The 18,115-nt window shown below is 38.5% G+C and overlaps 1 protein-coding gene across 7 annotated transcripts in view; it reads right to left on the reverse strand.

The window, feature by feature from the left end:
- Positions 1 to 4,982: 4,982 nt before the first annotated feature.
- Positions 4,983 to 18,115, reverse strand: part of col14a1a (collagen, type XIV, alpha 1a) — a 367,796-nt gene continuing 354,663 nt past the window's right edge. For 5 of the 7 annotated variants that reach the window (XM_061953406.1, XM_061953424.1, XM_061953398.1 and 2 more), the window contains 5 exons: positions 14,979 to 15,045; positions 12,374 to 12,565; positions 12,138 to 12,215; positions 9,470 to 9,625; positions 6,853 to 7,040 (listed from right to left, as the gene is read on the reverse strand). In XM_061953406.1, coding sequence (XP_061809390.1) covers positions 7,012 to 7,040; positions 9,470 to 9,625; positions 12,138 to 12,215; positions 12,374 to 12,565; positions 14,979 to 15,045 — 522 coding nt within the window. In that variant the 3' untranslated portion in view covers positions 6,853 to 7,011. Of the gene's footprint in view, positions 6,519 to 6,852; positions 7,041 to 9,469; positions 9,626 to 12,137; positions 12,216 to 12,373; positions 12,566 to 14,978; positions 15,046 to 18,115 lie in introns of those variants that run through there. The other 2 variants (XM_061953441.2, XM_061953416.1) reach the window with 2 other exon arrangements.

Genomic DNA, 18,115 nt, shown 5'->3' on the forward strand with positions numbered 1-18,115 from the left:
ATAAAAATAAAAACTTGTCTGAAAAGGGGCGGGGATTATTGGTGATCGGAACCGGAATGCAACATCGCTCACACACACTAGTAAGATGCTCTTACACACACTGGTAAAATGCTTGCATGCACACTGGTAAGATGCGCTAATACATATAACTGAAATCTTTGCACACATACTACTGAAATTGTTGTCTCTCACACGCACGTGTAAAAAGCACTCACACACACAAGTGAAATCCGTTTATACATACTAGTGAAAAATAATTCCAGGTGTGTGTGTGTGCGCGCGTGCGTGAGACAAAAACATTTCAGTAGTGTTTATAAGAGTGTTTCAGTAGTGTATGTAAGAATGTTTCAGTAGTGTTTATAAGAGTGTTTCAGTAGTGTTTATAAGAGTGTTTCAGTAGTGTTTATAAGAGTGTTTCAGTAGTGTTTATAAGAGTGTTTCAGTAGTGTATGTAAGAGTGTTTCAGTAGTGTTTATAAGAGTGTTTCAGTAGTGTATGTAAGAGTGTTTCAGTAGTGTTTGTAAGAGTGTTTCAGTAGTGTTTATAAGAGCGTTTCAGTAGTGTTTATAAGAGTGTTTCAGTAGTGTTTATAAGAGTGTTTCAGTAGTGTTTATAAGAGTGTTTCAGTAGTGTTTATAAGAGTGTTTCAGTAGTGTGTATAAAAGAAAACGATTTCAGTTGTTTATGTGAGAGCATTTCAGTAGTGTATGTAAGAGCATTTCAGTAGTGTTTATAAGAGTGTTTCAGTAGTGTGTATAAAAGAAAAATATTTCAGTTGTTTGTGTGAGAGCATTTCAGTAGTGTATGTAAGAGGTAATTCTGAATAATGTCCTAACGGCCCCTCATAACCGCGTCTGCGTATCCAACTCAAAGTCCTCCTGGTAAGAGTCTCTGTTGTCCCAGTTCTCCACAGGCCAATGGTAAAGCTTGACTGTCATCTTCTGGGAATGTAAACAATGAAACACCGGCTGTGTTATCCGGCACACCAGTCAAGAGGTGCATTCTACGGCGGGGGTGCGTTATCCGGCACACCTGCCGCAATACAACGCTTACCACCTACAGCTTTCTTCTTTGCTGTCTCCATTGTTCATTGAACAAATTGCAAAAGATTCACCAACACAGATGTCCAGAATACTGTGGAATTTTGCGATGAAAACAGACGACTTAATAGCTGGCCACCATGCTGTCCCAAAATGTCCTCTACAATCCGTGACGTCACGCGCAGGCGTCATCATACCGAGATGTTTTCAGCAGGATATTTTGCGCAAAATTTAAAATTGCACTTTAGTAAGCTAACCCGGCCGTATTGGCATGTGTTGCAATGTTAAGATTTCATCATTGATATATAAACTATCAGACTGCGTGGTCGGTAGTAGTGGGTTTCAGTAGGCCTTTAATGTAAATATAGTGCTGCTTATAGAAGCGAGCATGAAGGAAGAGTGAGACGTTGGAGCAGACGGAAGCTGAGAGAGAGGGATGAAAGCCATTTTGACGATATAAAGATGGAACTTGGAGCCAAGCTATTTTAACATAAATGGATTGCTTACCCAAAATCAACAGGAAACTTCCCAGGCCAGTTGGACCAGACAAACAACTGTGCATCGAGGGAGTCACTTTTAATATCAATCATGATACACATGCAGCACACCATGTGTGTTATTACAACTACAGTACATACACTGTCTGGCTAGCTGTGTACAAACAAAACATGAAATGTGGGCTAATACTTTACAGATACTGTAATATGATTGTTCATGTTTTTCAGTCAGTAAAAATTGGTGTTGAACGCAGTGTTGTGCATTACAAACTATGCATGTTTCGTGTTGTTGTAGAAGCTAGCTTGTCTCTTGCCGTCGTTAGTTTTTACGGCTAATACCGAAGCACGCCAATGTGTTACTACGATAGAAAAGAGTTCCTCGATGTTCGCTCTTACAATAACAATGTCGCTTTAGCTTGGTTATTATACAGATTACGGAGAGTAAATGAAGTATTGTTGACTCTTTTTGAATGCATTTTAAAGTGATTTAGAAGTAGAATTGATTGTTCCCATTAGCTGCATTGCTAGCCACCGAGAATGAGTCAGTTTTTATATTTTAGAAAGCGAAAAAAAAAAATGCAGTTCCCTTTAAGTGATAAAACCTGCGCAAATTCTGATTTCGATGACATCCACAAGTGTTATTAAAACTACATACATGTACATACATTCATACAACCTATAAAAAGGCTTATTGGCAAAGTCCGCCTCATTAGTAGTGAGGCCGCCTTCATTCACGCCTCAACCTAACTTACACGGGGCGGGCGTGTCCACACGCTGGATGGGTGAATACTGATAAGAGGAACGTGCATAACTTCAAGTTAGGAAAAAAATACCTAAAGGGGAACTGCTCTTTTTGGGAATTTTGTCCATCATTTAACATCCTTATGCAAGACAAACACACGTTTTTCTTTTTTTAATGCATTCTAAATCGTAAATAAACAGCTAATGGGATTTGCTCTATTCCTCCAATAAAGCAATTTAAAAAAACATCCAAAAATCTCAATCATTATTTCAAATACATGCTGTAAGTGTATATGTAATGTAATAACAGGCATATTCATAGCAGTGACGTGCGGTGAGGTTGATAGCTGGTGAGGCACTGACTTCATCACAGTCAGATTTACAAACATATGAACCCTAAAAAGTATCTTATTCACCATTTGATTGGCAGCAGTTAACGGGTTATGTTGAAAAGCTCATACCAGCATTCTTCCCTGCTTGGCACTCAGCATCAAGGGTTGGAATTGGGGGTTAAATCACCAAAAATGATTCCCGGGCGCGGCGCCGCTGCTGCCCACTGCTCCCCTCACATCCCAGGGGGTGATTAAGGGGATGGGTCAAATGCAGAAGACAAATTTCACCACACCTAGTGTGTGTGTGACAACCATTGGTACTTTAACTTAACTTTAACTTTACACATACAAACTGTAGCACACAAAAAAGCACATTTAATAAAAAAAAACGTTATTATGGTCTTACCTTTACTTATAAATGAAGTCCATGCGCCGCTCCTTCTGAACAAAAGCATCGATAACTTGTTTATAGAAGTCTTCCTTATCTTTCTTCAGTTTCAAAAGTCTCTCTGTCTCGATGGAGATCTTCCTTTAATTATTACCTCCTGCTTCGATTGAAAGTCCAGTTTAGAAAACGGTTTTATTTTAGATATGTAATCCTCCATGTTAAAAGTCCAGGCGAGAAGAAAAAATAAACGATCGCTAACTCTTGCTGCTTGTTGTCACTTATTCTGCAGCCGAGTAGTCGCAGAAATGATCTTTGGGATCACTAGCGCCCTCTACCACCATGAGGCGGGATTTCTGCGAGCCTCAGCCAGTGCGTCTTCGCAGCCATTTTATGATTGCTCAGCACAAGAAATACGTTACACACATACAGTTGTTGACAAAATACACTGTACATTATATACCTCAGCTAACTAAACTATGGAAATGTATAATATAATTCATATAGCAATACGGTCTCACTGCACAGCAGTCCAGCAGTTAGCCGAGTCATTGCACAATCCATGGTGAGGCTCAACTGGCTGCTGATCACCCCAATAAAATAATAAAAATAATCTAAAACTGGTGAAGTTAAATGGAAAATAATTGTATAGTATAATCACTGGATACATATAACAATTTAATTTAATTTTTTTTATTTTTAAATTTTTTTTCTTTCTATGATGGCACGTGAGGCCCCGCCTCCCCTGACTGCACCTCACTGATTCATAGTAACTTGTAATATTTACATATGGTGCTCATTTAAGTATAGGGTGGCACATTAATTTCACAGACAGACTATTTCCTTCTTAATTACTTCTATTAATCATGGCAGACTTCATGAGAGACAAGGACGACTACTTTGGGATAAATGATCATCCAAAACCTTACATTTTTGAGCCTGAATATACGGAGGATGAGCTACAAGTTTTAGAAAATGAGTGATAAATAGATACAGCAAGTAGCAGTAAGTGCTTAACAAGAAATACAAACTATAAACATTAAAAAACACTTACTGTACAATGTCTGCTTTCACTGGGATGCCGACTGATGGGATGTTTATATCTTCCTGTTTAGATGAAGAATTGTTTATAATCCCCACAGAGTTAAAAAAAAAAAAAAAAGTTGCCTTTTTCCGTGTCTGTCTTGCCATCTCAGAGTATTAGTTGGATGTTAAAGTTGACCAACTTCACACTTTAGGGCAACAACCTTCTACTATACAAGTGAGATGCATGATTTATAATCTCAAATTAACTTTCACCAACTCAGAGGCGATGCAGCAGCACAGTATGCTCTTTTATCCTGCACTACCATGAGCTAATGCAACGGAATTTCGTTCTTATCTGTACTGCAAAGTTCATATTTGAATGACAATAAAAGAAAGTCTAAGTCTCTAAGTATGTCAATACTTGCATAAGCTCGCTAGCTCTCTGTGATCATGGCAACGCTATTAGCGTTAGCGCTTATAATAACCATATCGCTAATACTTGGTTAATATTCAGGTTACGTCATGTAAATGGAGTATTGTTAGCGGCCTTTTTATGCTTTTTTAGAGGGCTTTTATTAGCAGAATAGATGACTTCCATTATTTGCATTGTTAATGTGACTTGCCGGACACGTTGATCATCAACACTTCGAACGCACATTGCGGCCTCGGGGCTCTACCAGGGCCAGCATTCGCCACCTTGTACTTGTCGTGCTTACAGATTCGAATTAGAGATGCCCGAAAATGGCTTTTTTGCCGATATCCGATATTCTGATATTGTCCAACTCTTAATTACCGATTCCGATATCAACCGATACAGATATATGCAGTCGTGGAATTAACACATTATTATGCCTAATGTTGTTGTGATACTCCGCTGGATGCATTAAACAATGTAACAAGGTTTTCAAAAATAAATCAACTCAAGTTATGGAAAAAAATGCCAACATGGCACTGCCATATTTATTATTGAATTCACAAAGTGCATTATTTTTTTTTAACATGCCTCAAAACAGCAGCTTGGAATTTGGGACATGCTCTGAGAGAGCATGAGGAAGTTGAGGTGGGGGGAGGGTGGTAGGGGGTAGCGGGGGGGTGTATATTGTAGCGTCCCGGAAGAGTTAGTGCTGCAAGGGGTTCTGGGTATTTGTTCTGTTGTGTTTATGTTGTGTTACGGTGCGGATGTTCTCCCGAAATGTGTTTGTCATTCTAGTTTGGTGTGAGTTCACAGTGTGGCGCATATTTGTAACAATGTTAAAGTTGTTTATACGGCCACACTCAGTGTGACCTGTATGGCTGTTGACCAAGTATGATTTGCATTCATTTGTGTGTGAAATGCGTAGATATTATGTGATTGGGCCGGCACACAAAGGCAGTGCCTTTAAGGTTTATTGGTGCTCTGTACTTCTCCCTACGTCCGTGTTTACACAGCGGTGTTTTAAAAAGTCATACATTTTACTTTTTGAAACAGATACCGATAAATTTGAAACAGATACCGATAATTTCCGATATTACATTTTAAAGCATATATCGGCCGATAATATCGGCAGTCCGATATTATCGGACATCCCTAATTAGAATGCATAAAAAACAAAGACATATGCGTTCTTGGCTCACATTGGGATTGTGAATCAGACAAAATAATTTTAAAAAGTGCAGTTCCCCTTTAAGGGCAAACAGAAGTATAGTGCGTAATGCTTTTTATGCCTGCTTCTGTTTTCCTTTTCTCTGACTTTGTATATTATTTACAGTCTTCCTTTAAAGGTTTTCTTGATCATTTCTATTGTGAAAAATGCCACTCGTAATTAATTGTGATTTATGGAAGGAAGAGTCTTTAATATGCAAATGAAGTGTGCCGTATATTTGACTTCTGCTCTCCCTTTATTTCTGTTATGATCCACCAAAGTGAAACATTTCAGTCATTTGAGAAGTGCTGCCACCTGGCTACAGGCGTGTGTACTGTTCAAGCATGAAAAAAAGAAAGAAAAAAAGACAGCGGTCGTCGGGTTCACGTGAAGAGACTCATCTCCCGAGTTGGAAAAGGTAAAACAGTTTCGCGGGTTGAACAAATCCGAGGTCAACTTTGGAGGTTTGAGTGTGAGACGTGAAGATGGGAGGGGCGTCCTCACCTCGCTCGGGAAAACAAAACAACAAAAAAATCAGGCACTTTTTCTTTTTTTCACAGAATATGACACAGGTGTTACAGTATTTACATGCTGGGTACACATGGCCGGGGGGGGGGGGGGGGCAGTTTCTGAAGTATGAGTGTTTGAGGTTCAAACGTCCTTCCTCCTGAGTCCTCCTCACTCGCTCTCCTCCATAACGACGACACGGCGGGGGAACCTCCTGACCACACCCGGCGACCTCAGCTCCACGTCTCCGTGAAGCTGGCGATGATGCAGCTGATAGTACGGGTCCTCCTCCTCCTCCTCCTCCTCCTCCTCGGCGGGGCGGTAAGGTCTGCTGTCTGGCCGATAGCCGCCATGAGGAAGAGGTTGGACTGCAGGTGGAATATTGACTTGAAAACATTTCCATGGAAAAGTTGAGCAGGTCTGCTTTGAGGACTTGCAAAGAAACATTCCACCACCAAAGACGCTGAGAAGTGAAGGTTTGAAGCCAGCGAGAACATGCACACGCCCAACTCTCCCAATTAGTGAGCCACATTTGCAGAGAGGAGCTTCTAGAACACCTCCTTTTGAAAGGCGAGATTAGCGCTGAAGAGATTAGCGCGCGCAGGAACTTTGTGTGCACGTTAGAATTTGTCTGTTTGTTTGTGTTTCGCTAATCCAGGAATAGCAAAGCGCTTCATACGGAAATGCAGCTCACGTCTTCTTTTGATAGCGAGCCACGGTGGCGGGGATTTAGGAACTCCGAGACGCGCGGGGGGGAGGAAAGAACTGAAACATTCCCAAGAGTCCCTGCAGGAGTTGCTCTTTGAGGTGACAGGACACGCAGGAGGGAGGAGGAGGAGGAGGACCAGCACACCACGCTCCTCAGTAATCATTGCCGTAGTCCTGTTGAACTTAGGCAGGGAGGACACAAGGAGGAGGCCAAGAGGAGAAAAGGAGAGAGAAAAGGAGATGTTAGGTCACGTCCAGAAGACGCCCACAAAGACACCAGAAGGTTTAATGTCCTCAAACTGCACTCAGATGAGAAATGTGAAATCATTCATGTTGGACAGGAAGGAAATATCGCATAAAATATCTTTATTTGAGTACAAATAAAGATTCCACACAGAAATATAACTTCATGAAAAAAAAAATGCAAACATTTTTGACAAAAAAACAACTGGTTTTGTTTTGCAATGTGCTCCCATTATGCACATTTATTATTGTGTATGGATTCATTTGATCTCACTATTATTATTATCTTTTAAATGTTATTGGTATATTTATTATTTGAAATAATGCAATGTGCTTCCATTATACACATATACTATTGTGTATGGAATCATTCATAATTTTCTACTTTTTAAAAATGTTGTTCAGATGTATTTTTTTTTAATATAATTTAGAAAATATTGTATTAGTTAACAGGGTCTTTCCTGTACTCTATATGCATATATTATCCTAGTTGCTTATCAATTCATTGTGGATGCAATTTGATTAAACTTGTATTATTATTCTTTCTTTACCTTATTCAAATTTGTTTGAAATATTGTTCATATTACTTCAAAATACTTTTTAATATTCAATATATTTCCTCTACTTTATAGTTATCTTGTCTTAATTTGTTATCAATTAGTTGTTAAAATAATTTTTAATCACAGTTGTATTATTATTATCATTTCTTTACCATATTTATTTTGTTTTAAATATATATTTAAAAATATTTCTATGTAGTGTTTTCTTTATACACATACTGTATATTATATTATTTTGTTATCAATTGTCAGTATAATTTTAGCACACAGTTATATTTATTTTATTTTTTATTTTAAATATGTTTCAATAAGAAAATTACATTTGTGTCTATGCAATCAGTTTCCTTTATACGCAAATTATTTTAGTCTATTCATTTGAACACACTTTTGTATTATTATACATTTAAATGAAACATGTAATTATTTATTACAATAGTATTAAATGTAATTTTTTATGGTTTGTTAAACAATATTTTTATAGCTATGCAATGTGTTTCCTTTTACCTTTTTATTGATTATAATTTTCATTTTATCACCATTTTATAATTGCTTTTTCTATTTAAATTTTCCTTTTTTAAAACTAAATAATGTACATATACTGTATTTCTATGCAATGTGTCTAGCTTTTATTTTTGGCGGGCACCTGTGTGTCATTTACAATACATTATACTGTAGGTCTTAATTTACAATGTTCAATTTTACAGAACAAATATAGAAAATAAATATGTAAAGTCCTACTAAAAAGAAATCTTTATTAACCCTGAAGTTCCTTTCTTTGTCTGATTTTGTGATTTGATTTGATTTTTTAATGTAACTTTTTCATGTATAAAATGTCTTATCTTGTCTTAAAATTATGTTTATTGCATGCTGTTCTTCACTTCTTCTCCTTATTTTTTGCCCTTTTGCGTTTATCCCGCCTTACTCAACAAATTCAAACATAATCATAGGACACCTTTTACAAAGTTAAGAAATGGCTAATATTAACTAGCATTAATGTAGTCTTTTTTTCCACAACATGGCTCAGTATTGGAGTTTTTAATATCTGCTCATCAAGTTGAGGAGACAAAACGTCTGCTCAATGTTACAAAAAAGGAACAAAAAAACTGTTCTGTGTTTTACGAAGGATATTTTCAGAATAATCATATTTTTTAAAGTTACAAAGCAATACGCGGTATCACTTTGTAGAATAAAAAATGTGTTTTGATGAATCCATCAGACACTTTTAGCAAACCTGCACTTCTTTGTTTGTCCACCTTTGTTTACGCCTTCACACCATCTTGGAATGAATCAACGTCTTAAAGCCAGATTAGTCTGAGAGATTTATGCGAACAATAAGTGAAGATTATTCTACATTGTTGTCTTTAATACGCTCCGTTTGGAAGACGCTCAACTCCTGAGTACAATTCTCTCGAAAAAAGTCAAAAGCTTTTGACAAGTAGAACTCGTGCTCAGCATATAAAACTGAGGCCTAAATAAATATATCCATCCATCCATTTTCTACCGCTTGTCCCTTTTGGGGTCGCGGGGGTTGCTGGAGCCTATCTCAGCTGCATTCGGGCGGAAGGCAGGGTACACCCTGGACAAGTCGCCACCTCATCGCAGGGCCAAATAAATATATATGACTATTTTTAGAATGAACCAAAAAACAATGATGGCAAATGTATGAATGAAACTGGACATAAATAAATAGGCGGAATAATAGAACCATGGCAACTACTATGTCAGAGCTAAACATGGACCTAATAAACGTTTGATGGTTTCTTATCAGAGTATTTTATAGTGCAATATAAAGCATTAGCATGACTTACCTCCAACATTATACCCCAAACAGGAGTTCTGGTCACAGTATCCGGGTGGTCCAGCTGGTCCGGCGGTCCCAGCATTGCCCGGCCTCCCAGGTGCCCCGGGGTTACCAGGGCGACCGAGAGGGCCCTGGCTGCCTGTGCGCCCCTCGCCTGGCAAACCTGGGGTGATGAGAGCAGGAAATATGAGGATGATGTCATTACGCTCACACTGCTGCTGTAAGGCTCTCAATTGTGCACAAAAGAAGCCACAGTGGGAGTGGAGCAACAACAAGAATGTGTCAGGCATTCAGCCAGAGGGTTGACGTTTATGTCCTCCATCTCCTTTTACCTCAACCGTCGCATTGGATCCTTTGGTCATCTCCTCAAATGTTTCTGAAGGTGTTAATGTTTACCGACTCAGCATTATGATGTCGTTAAACGGCATCCTTTATGCAAGCATCCTGTCAAATCATCAAGTGTGCACGCCGAAAAGCTACAGCAGTGGTGTCCAAAGTGCGGCCCAGGGGGGCCATTTGTGGCCCGCAGCAAATGTTCTAAAAGCCCGCGGAATATTTTAAAAATACTATCACAAAAAAGATCAATAAAAAGTGGAATGAAAAAGCAAACAGGTGCAATGTAACAGGAGAATGTTGCAATAGTGACACTAATAACAGAAAGCTGCCAAGCAGGCAATTTTTTACTTTAAAACTGGCATTGTTCAAAAAATAATAATGAATCAAAAACAATGTTCTTATTAATTATTTACTTATATAAGGCTCCAATTACTTCACATCAAATATTCAACTAAGAAAATTTTTTGGGAGGGAAAACATTGCACATAAAAAAAAAGTATACATATAAAAATAAATATAAATATATACATATACAAAAGTGCAATTCCCCTTTAACCGAAGATTAGAATTATCATAGGTCCCCTTCACGTTTAAATAACAGTAAAGTATGAACTCATACAAAGTCAGCTGGGATATGTCCCGGATTTCCTGTGACCCAGACTTGAATAAACAATAGAACAGTACTGAAATAGTGAACCTGGATGAGGCATGCATGAAAGGAGGGTTTGACCGTACAACTCTGGCTGTGTCACCACATGACCTAAATCTGAAATTGGTAGTGGTACCTCAGATTTTGTACACCCCATTTTTTGTATGATTCGGTATACCCCAGTTTTTTAATACAGCCAAACCTTGTACATCAGAATTCAGTCAGTTTGTATCAGTGCACTGAATCAAATATTCAAACTCGGTGGTTGTTCTTTTAAAACTTGGAACACTAAAGACAGACTTTGGCCATTGAGTCCTGTCATCATTTTTGATATTATTAGTGTGCGCTTTATTTGTTTTACACAGAACGATGAACTCCGCCTCCTTTTCTCACCTTGGATCATGAGGATGTGACGAGTGAGGCGTTCAAGTGCACTGCGTAAGGTTTTTAGACAGTCTGCAATTATTTAAGTGCTAACTACTGCAAAATAATCCGCCATAGGGCCAAATAATTTAGCACTATGATAAATAAGGTGGGACACACTAATTGCATTAAAGCAGTGTTTTTCAACCTTTTTTGAGCCAAGGCACATTTTTTTCATTAAAAAAATACGGAGGCACACCACCAGCAGAAAAGGTTAAAAAATGAAACTCCATCAGGTTGTCGTGCCTTATTTTGAGTTTGTTGTTGTTTTCTGTGTAGTGCTTTAGTTTCTGTCTTGCGCTGTTATTTTGGTGGCCCTTCCTGTTTTGTTGGTGTTCTCCTGTAGTCGCTTCACGCCTTCCTTTGAGTGCTATTGCCCGCACCTGCTTTGTTTTCGCAATCGCAAAAAGACTATTCAAGTTGTGCGTACCCTATCCTTTTTTGTGGGGACATTGTTGATTGTCATGTAATGTACGGATGTACTTTGTGGACGCCGTCTCTGCTCCACATGCTGTAAGTTTTTGCTGTCGTCCAGCATTCTGTTTTTGTTAACTTTGTAGCCAGCTCAGTTTTACTTTTGTTTTCCATAGCCATCCCTATGCTTCAGTGCCTTTTCCTAGCGGGACTTGCCTTTGGTTAATTTTTGGTTTAAGCGTTACACACCCGCTGTGCTCTGCATATTGGGATCACGACAAAACATCCTCAACGCGTTCCGACTTCTACAAAGCAATGAACTACCTGCTGCCACCTACTGATATGGAGTATTACATGGTTACCCTGCCAAGCTCCACACAGCACTGGCACTAGACAACGGCACTTTATCTGCAGATTATGATTATTGATTTGCAAAAACATTTTTTGGACCAATTAGATGAAGTTGCATAATTTCCCACGGCACACCAGACAATATCTCACGTGGCACAGTGGTTGAAAAACACTGCAATAAAGAAAGAACTTGGCCAACTTCAATAAAGTAGTGGGTGATGTTATGTGGTGTCATTCATCAGTAATATGTATTTCTCATTGTTTGCCACGTATAAAACTAGAATGATCAGAATGATTAAGTGTTATAATGAAAAAGCCAAGCACCACTGTTATATTAGTTGTCTTATACTTTATACTTTAAACATATTTGTGAAGAAAAATAGGAACATTCTCAGATGAATGTCTCTCAGGTATGCATGCAGTTTCTAATATTTCACAAACAAATAAATAAACCTTCAATGATCAAAACATGACCTCCTTGTTTTATTAAAGTAAATCTCACCTGGCGGTCCAGGGGGTCCTCTTGGTCCCTGATTTCCAACACCTGGACTCCCCCTCTCGCCCTTCTCTCCAGGCGGGCCTGCAGACAACAAAGGAATCGATTGAATGAAGTCGGTTTGATTGTGAGACCAATTACTGAGAGGACATGAGTTGTTTGTCTCCATCTTGACATGTCGTCCCAACACAGTCCTATTTTCCCTGCTTGTCACTCATCTTCACGCCGTGGTCCTCCCTCACCTCTGTCTCCTGGTCGTCCACTCTGCCCATTAGAACCAGGGAAACCAGGCCTGCCGGCTGACCCTTGTTCACCCTGGGTTCCTGGGGGACCTCTTCTACCGGGCTCACCGGGCGGTCCTGGTACTGTGCGCACGGACACGTCTGACTGGACTGGGATCTGGTTAAGGATGGAGTTGTAGCGAGACAAGTGGCCTGCGAACACAAACGTCAGATGATGATGATGCAAGAAGACTTTTGAGGGATTGTACTCCTGTTTTTGTGCAAATGAACATTACTAATAGAAGGAACCTCAGAGGAGTACTTGTACAGTACTTGTAGTGCACAACATTAAGTGGGATCTAATTCAAGGGTGTCCAAAGTGCGGCCCGCAGCTCGTTTTTTATTGACCCGCAACACCTTCAATAGACAAAATTAACACGTTTTTTGATTCAAATGAAACAAAAAAAAAAACTAAGGAAAATGGAACCAGACCAATTGCCCCCAAAACATGACCTTAAATGGCTGTTGACCTCTTCCACATGGTGTTTGATACAAATATTTACATATTTCTTGCAAGATTTGGTAAGATTTTAGGTGTGCTAAAGTTCTGATGTAATAATAATACTAATATTTATTATAATACGAATAATAACAATACTTGATTAGACTCCATTGTATTGGCTTTGTTGTGTTTTGGTGTTTGGAAGAAGGAGCTGAGCCGGAAGGCAAAGCTCTCAATTTACTGGTCGATCTACGTTCCCATCCTCACCTATGACCATGAGCTTTGGGTTATGACCGAAAGGACAAGATCACGGGTACAAGCGGCCGAAATGAGTTTCCTCCGCCGGGTGGCGGGGCTCTCCCTTAGAGATAGGGTGAGAAGCTCTGCCATCCGGGAGGAGCTCAAAGTAAAGCCGCTGCTCCTCCACATCGAGAGGAGCCAGATGAGGTGGTTCGGGCATCTGGTCAGGATGCCACCCGAATGCCTGCCTAGGGAGGTGTTTAAAGCACGTCCGACTGGTAGGAGGCCACGGTGAAGACCCAGGACACGTTGGGAAGACTACGTCTCCCGGCTGGCCTGGGAATGCCTCGGGATCCCCCGGGAGGAGCTGGATGAAGTGGCTGGGGAGAGGGAAGTCTGGGCTTCCCTGCTTAGGCTGCTGCCCCCGCGACCTGACCTCGAATAAGCGGAAGAAGATGGATGGATGGATGGATGTTTTGGTGTATGTGCAGAGACGGCATGTATCCCGCATGATTAATGGACAATAAATTAAAGTACCAATGATTGTCACACACACACTAGGTGTGGTGAAATGTGTCCTCTGCATTTGACCCATCCCCTTGTTCACCCCCTGGGAGGTGAGGGGAGCAGTGGGCAGCAGCAGTGCCACGCCCGGCAATAATGTTTGGTGATTTAACCCCCAATTCCAACCCTTGATGCTGAGTGCCAAGCAGGGAGGTAATGGGTCCCATTTTTATAATCTTTGGTATGACTCGGCCGGGGTTTGAACTCACAACCTACCGATCTCAGGGCGGACACTCTAACCACTAGGCCACTGAGTAGGTAAATAATTTCCTTACCTGCACCTTGCCTACGGAGTCCCGTCTGCATCCTGGGAGAACGATCCACGCAGTAAAATGCGACCCCGCCGTGACAACTATGACCAATTCTTGTAAAAAAAAAAATGTCTCTCATATCTTGCTTTTGAGTATATTTTAATGGGATGAAAATAATTGTGATCAGTAGTTGGGAAGGAGTAGGACAAACCAGAAGTAAAATGCATAATTTTTAACCAACTATTAGGTCAAGGAGCGCTAAATTGCGCAACCCTGTCGTTGGGTTTGGAATAACCCAACATTGTAGTGAGCATAACTCAGCTTTTGTGTTAAATAAATTCAACCTAATAGTTGGGTTATGAATCAACCAACATTGAGTTAGCATAACTCAACTTTTGCCTTAAATAATTCAACCCAACAGTTTGGTTGGGAATAACCCAACATTAAGTTATCATAACTCAACTTTTTGGTTAAATAATTAAACGCAAAAGTTGGGTTGAAAATTTTTACCCAAACTGTTGAGTTAAAATAACTCAAATAAGGGGTTCGTCCTTTTCTGAACCAGCAGTTGGGTTGAAATTGGGTTATTTTTCAACCCAACATTTTTTAGTGTGTTGATTGCTAATCAGAAATAGGTGAGGGAGTCGGCGCGCAGACCGGAGTAGTGGTAGCAAATGGAGGCAAACAGGAAGTGGAATGAAAAACAGGAAATAATACAAGAAACAAGTAATAACTGTCATGTGAGATCATGATAGGTTTTAGGATCTTGAAAGTAAAAAAGTGTAAAGTGGCCCCTACGATCTGCATACTTAGATCAGTGTTTACCATGAATTGATTACGTGGACCCCGACTTAAACAAGATGAAAAACTTATTCGGGCGTTACCATTTAGTGGTCAATTGTACGGAATATGTACTGAACTGTGCAATCTACTAATAAAAGTTTCAATCAATCAATCAAAAGTATTACATACTGTATATCGTCAAGTCACTGGCAGTATGGGCCCCATTATATTGGCAGGATTACTAATAAATATTGTGTGTAATAATTGTGTTTTGAGTAATACTCACTCTGAATGAGCTGCTCACATACTTGGCGTGCAATAGTGCGCACGGCTGCTGGGGATTGCATGTCACCCTGGGGAAAAACACATTGTTGTTTATGTATTTCATTTCATATTGGAGTCATATTTCTTCCAAACCAGTATGACTGACTGGCAGATTGGTGATGGTGTTTCTGAGAGCAGCACATACGGCACACATACTGTATACATACTGTATACATACTTACAAGTTCAACTCATACCTGAAGCACACTGCCAATAAGATACATGCTACTTTATATAGTGTCTGTACAGTGAATAATAATGTATGCTATATATATATCTAATCCATGCTATATACATCTAATCCATAATTATTATTATTATTATTATTGTATGTTATGTACATTTACAGTAGTTAGGACAAATTATTTGTAACCTGGCTAAATTTAAAATCAAAAACGCCTCTTAGACTTAGACTTTCTTTTATTGTTATTCAAAAATATAACTTTACAGTACAGATAAGAATGACATTTTGTTGCATTTGCTCGTTGTAGTGCAGGATCTGAATGGTATTTTTGAGATTTTTAAGGCTAAAAGATCTACAGCCTTTCTCAATATAGCCTATTCATATCTGATGTTGGTCCTGGTTTTATTTGTTTTAGATATGCTAAGGTCTATAAAATGACTACAGTTTACATTTCAACATGTCCAAAAAGGAGTACGAAGAAGCAGATCATTTATTTAATCCTATTCCAAGCCTTTCTCCATAAACAGAACTGATCATTTGTTTACTTCCTGTATTTAAGTGTTACCATTTTCTAATAGGGAACACATAGAATAGAGAAAGTGTGGCAATAGATAGATAACTTAGGCAACTTCTATGCAGAAAAATAAATAGAAATAAGAAATAGAAAACAAGAATAGTTTGTTTTAAATAAGTACAAATAATCAAAATACAGAAATAAATAATAAATAAATAAAGTCTAAATAATACAGATGTACATTTATCCCTCAATATATAGTTGATTAGAATGCTAAGATTATGGTAAAAGTCACCAGGGTTCTTTAGAATGGTGTCAAAAAATTGTGTTAAATCAAAATGGTCTAAGATTAAGGATATACATCCATTTAAAAATGTAAAAAAACAATTTTAATTAAAGGGCTGTTTGCAACTTGCTCAAAGTAAAATTTTTCAGACCAAAAAATACATCAACAACACAACCAGACTTATGTTATCATTAGTGGTTTAACACAGTGGTGCCCAACCACCGGTCCGTGGACTGATTGGTAACGGGCCGCACAAGGAAAAAAAATAAAAAAATGAAAAATACATTTATTTTTATTTTTTATTTTATCAACATAAAAAACACAATATATATATTATATATCAATATAGATCAATACAGTATGCAGGGATACAGTCCATAAGCACACATGATTGTATTCCTTTATGACAAAAAAAATAAAAAAATAAAAATACCATAACCCCCCATTTCAAGCGTTGACCGGTCTGCAGCTACAAAAAGGTTGGGGACCACTGGTTTAATATATATATATATATATATATATATATATATATATATATATAAAACTATATATATATATATATATATATATATATATATATATATATAGTTATATATATCTATATATATATATATATATATAGTTATATATATATATATATATATAGTTTTATATATATATATATATATATATGTTTTTTTTCCTACTTTGTAAGTAAACATTGAATAGTTGTGCTGCCCCAACTGACGTCATGTCACTTTCTACAGAGAGTAGTTTAAGTTTGGTCATGTGACTGCCATGAGGTGGCAACTTGTTCGGGGTGTACCTCGCCTTTCGCCCGAATGCAGCTGGGATAGGCTCCAGCCAGCCCCGCGCCCCCGAGAGGGACAAGCGGTAGAAAATGCATGGACGAATGGATGGAGTCAAACGTCACTAGTGCTTATGTTGGACTGGTGATGCAGAGTCATTTGACAGTGCCCGCATGAAGAAGTCGCCATAACAAGCCGTATGAATACGTCTTTGCAAGCAGTAATCAATAGAAAATAAATAAATGTAATGATGATATAACTATATGTAAAGGTATGGTAACCAAGTAAAAGTAGCATTTCTTCTTCACAAAAATACTCAGGTAAAAGTACAACTTATGTTGCAATAAGACTACTCTGACAAGTACAACTTTCCAGAAAGTTCCTTACGTAAATGTAATAGAGTAAATGTAGCGTATAAATTACCTGTTCACTATATAAAAATTGTACTTTTAACAATGGACACTTTCAATCATTGTATTTGGGCCGGTAAAAATATTTCATAAACCTAGTAATTGTGAAAAATATAGACAAATGTAAAACAAATATGTTCTGTTAAACCACTAATGTTTACATAAAACAATCAGTTTTTTTTAATCATATTTTTTTTTTTTCTTTAATAAATGTACCAGTAACTGTGAGCAAGTTGCAAACAAAATTAATCCAGGAAGTGAACAAATGGAGAACTAATAGAAACTAAGCTCTGCTTCATCCAACTCCTTTTCGAACCGATTGAATTGTGAAATTGTAACTACGTGACATACTACAAGGTAACCTTGTATGCATGTTCCAAATAGACTAAAACCTTGACCATTTCCCCATTTGTATACGTCCACATGAAAACACAATCCACCCTCCTGCAGGCCATTCTAAATCCCTCCAACCACATTAGGTGAAACGCAGTATGGCACTTTTATTGCAAACCCACAACAGATGCAATTGGAAGCCGAGAGCTTAAATATTTAATACAACTATTTCCAATAAAGGTTATAACGTTTCCCTGTTAAATGATCATACATCCCCCTATGCTGTGAAGTGAGTTTCATCATCCGGGAAAATGCCCGCCAGGCACTAAAATTGTACTAAAGAAGCACCAAAAAACCCATGTTCTGTATTTCTGAAGAGCCTTTCTCCCTTCCGATAAATGAAGCACAGTTGGATACAAATGATGGAATTGGTTGGAAGCAGGTTTGATTTAGGGTGGTAAGCAGTGTCTCAGCGGTGGCGCCCTGATCAAAAGTACAGACCTCGCTCTACTACCAATCTGAGGCATGAACGCCGACTTGATTTGCTCTAAATGGAGGGGAGGGAGTCCCAGGAGAAACAGAAT

Source organism: Nerophis lumbriciformis, linkage group LG04, assembly GCF_033978685.3.
Source record: "Nerophis lumbriciformis linkage group LG04, RoL_Nlum_v2.1, whole genome shotgun sequence".
In the NCBI taxonomy this organism is placed as follows: Eukaryota; Metazoa; Chordata; class Actinopteri; order Syngnathiformes; family Syngnathidae; genus Nerophis; species Nerophis lumbriciformis.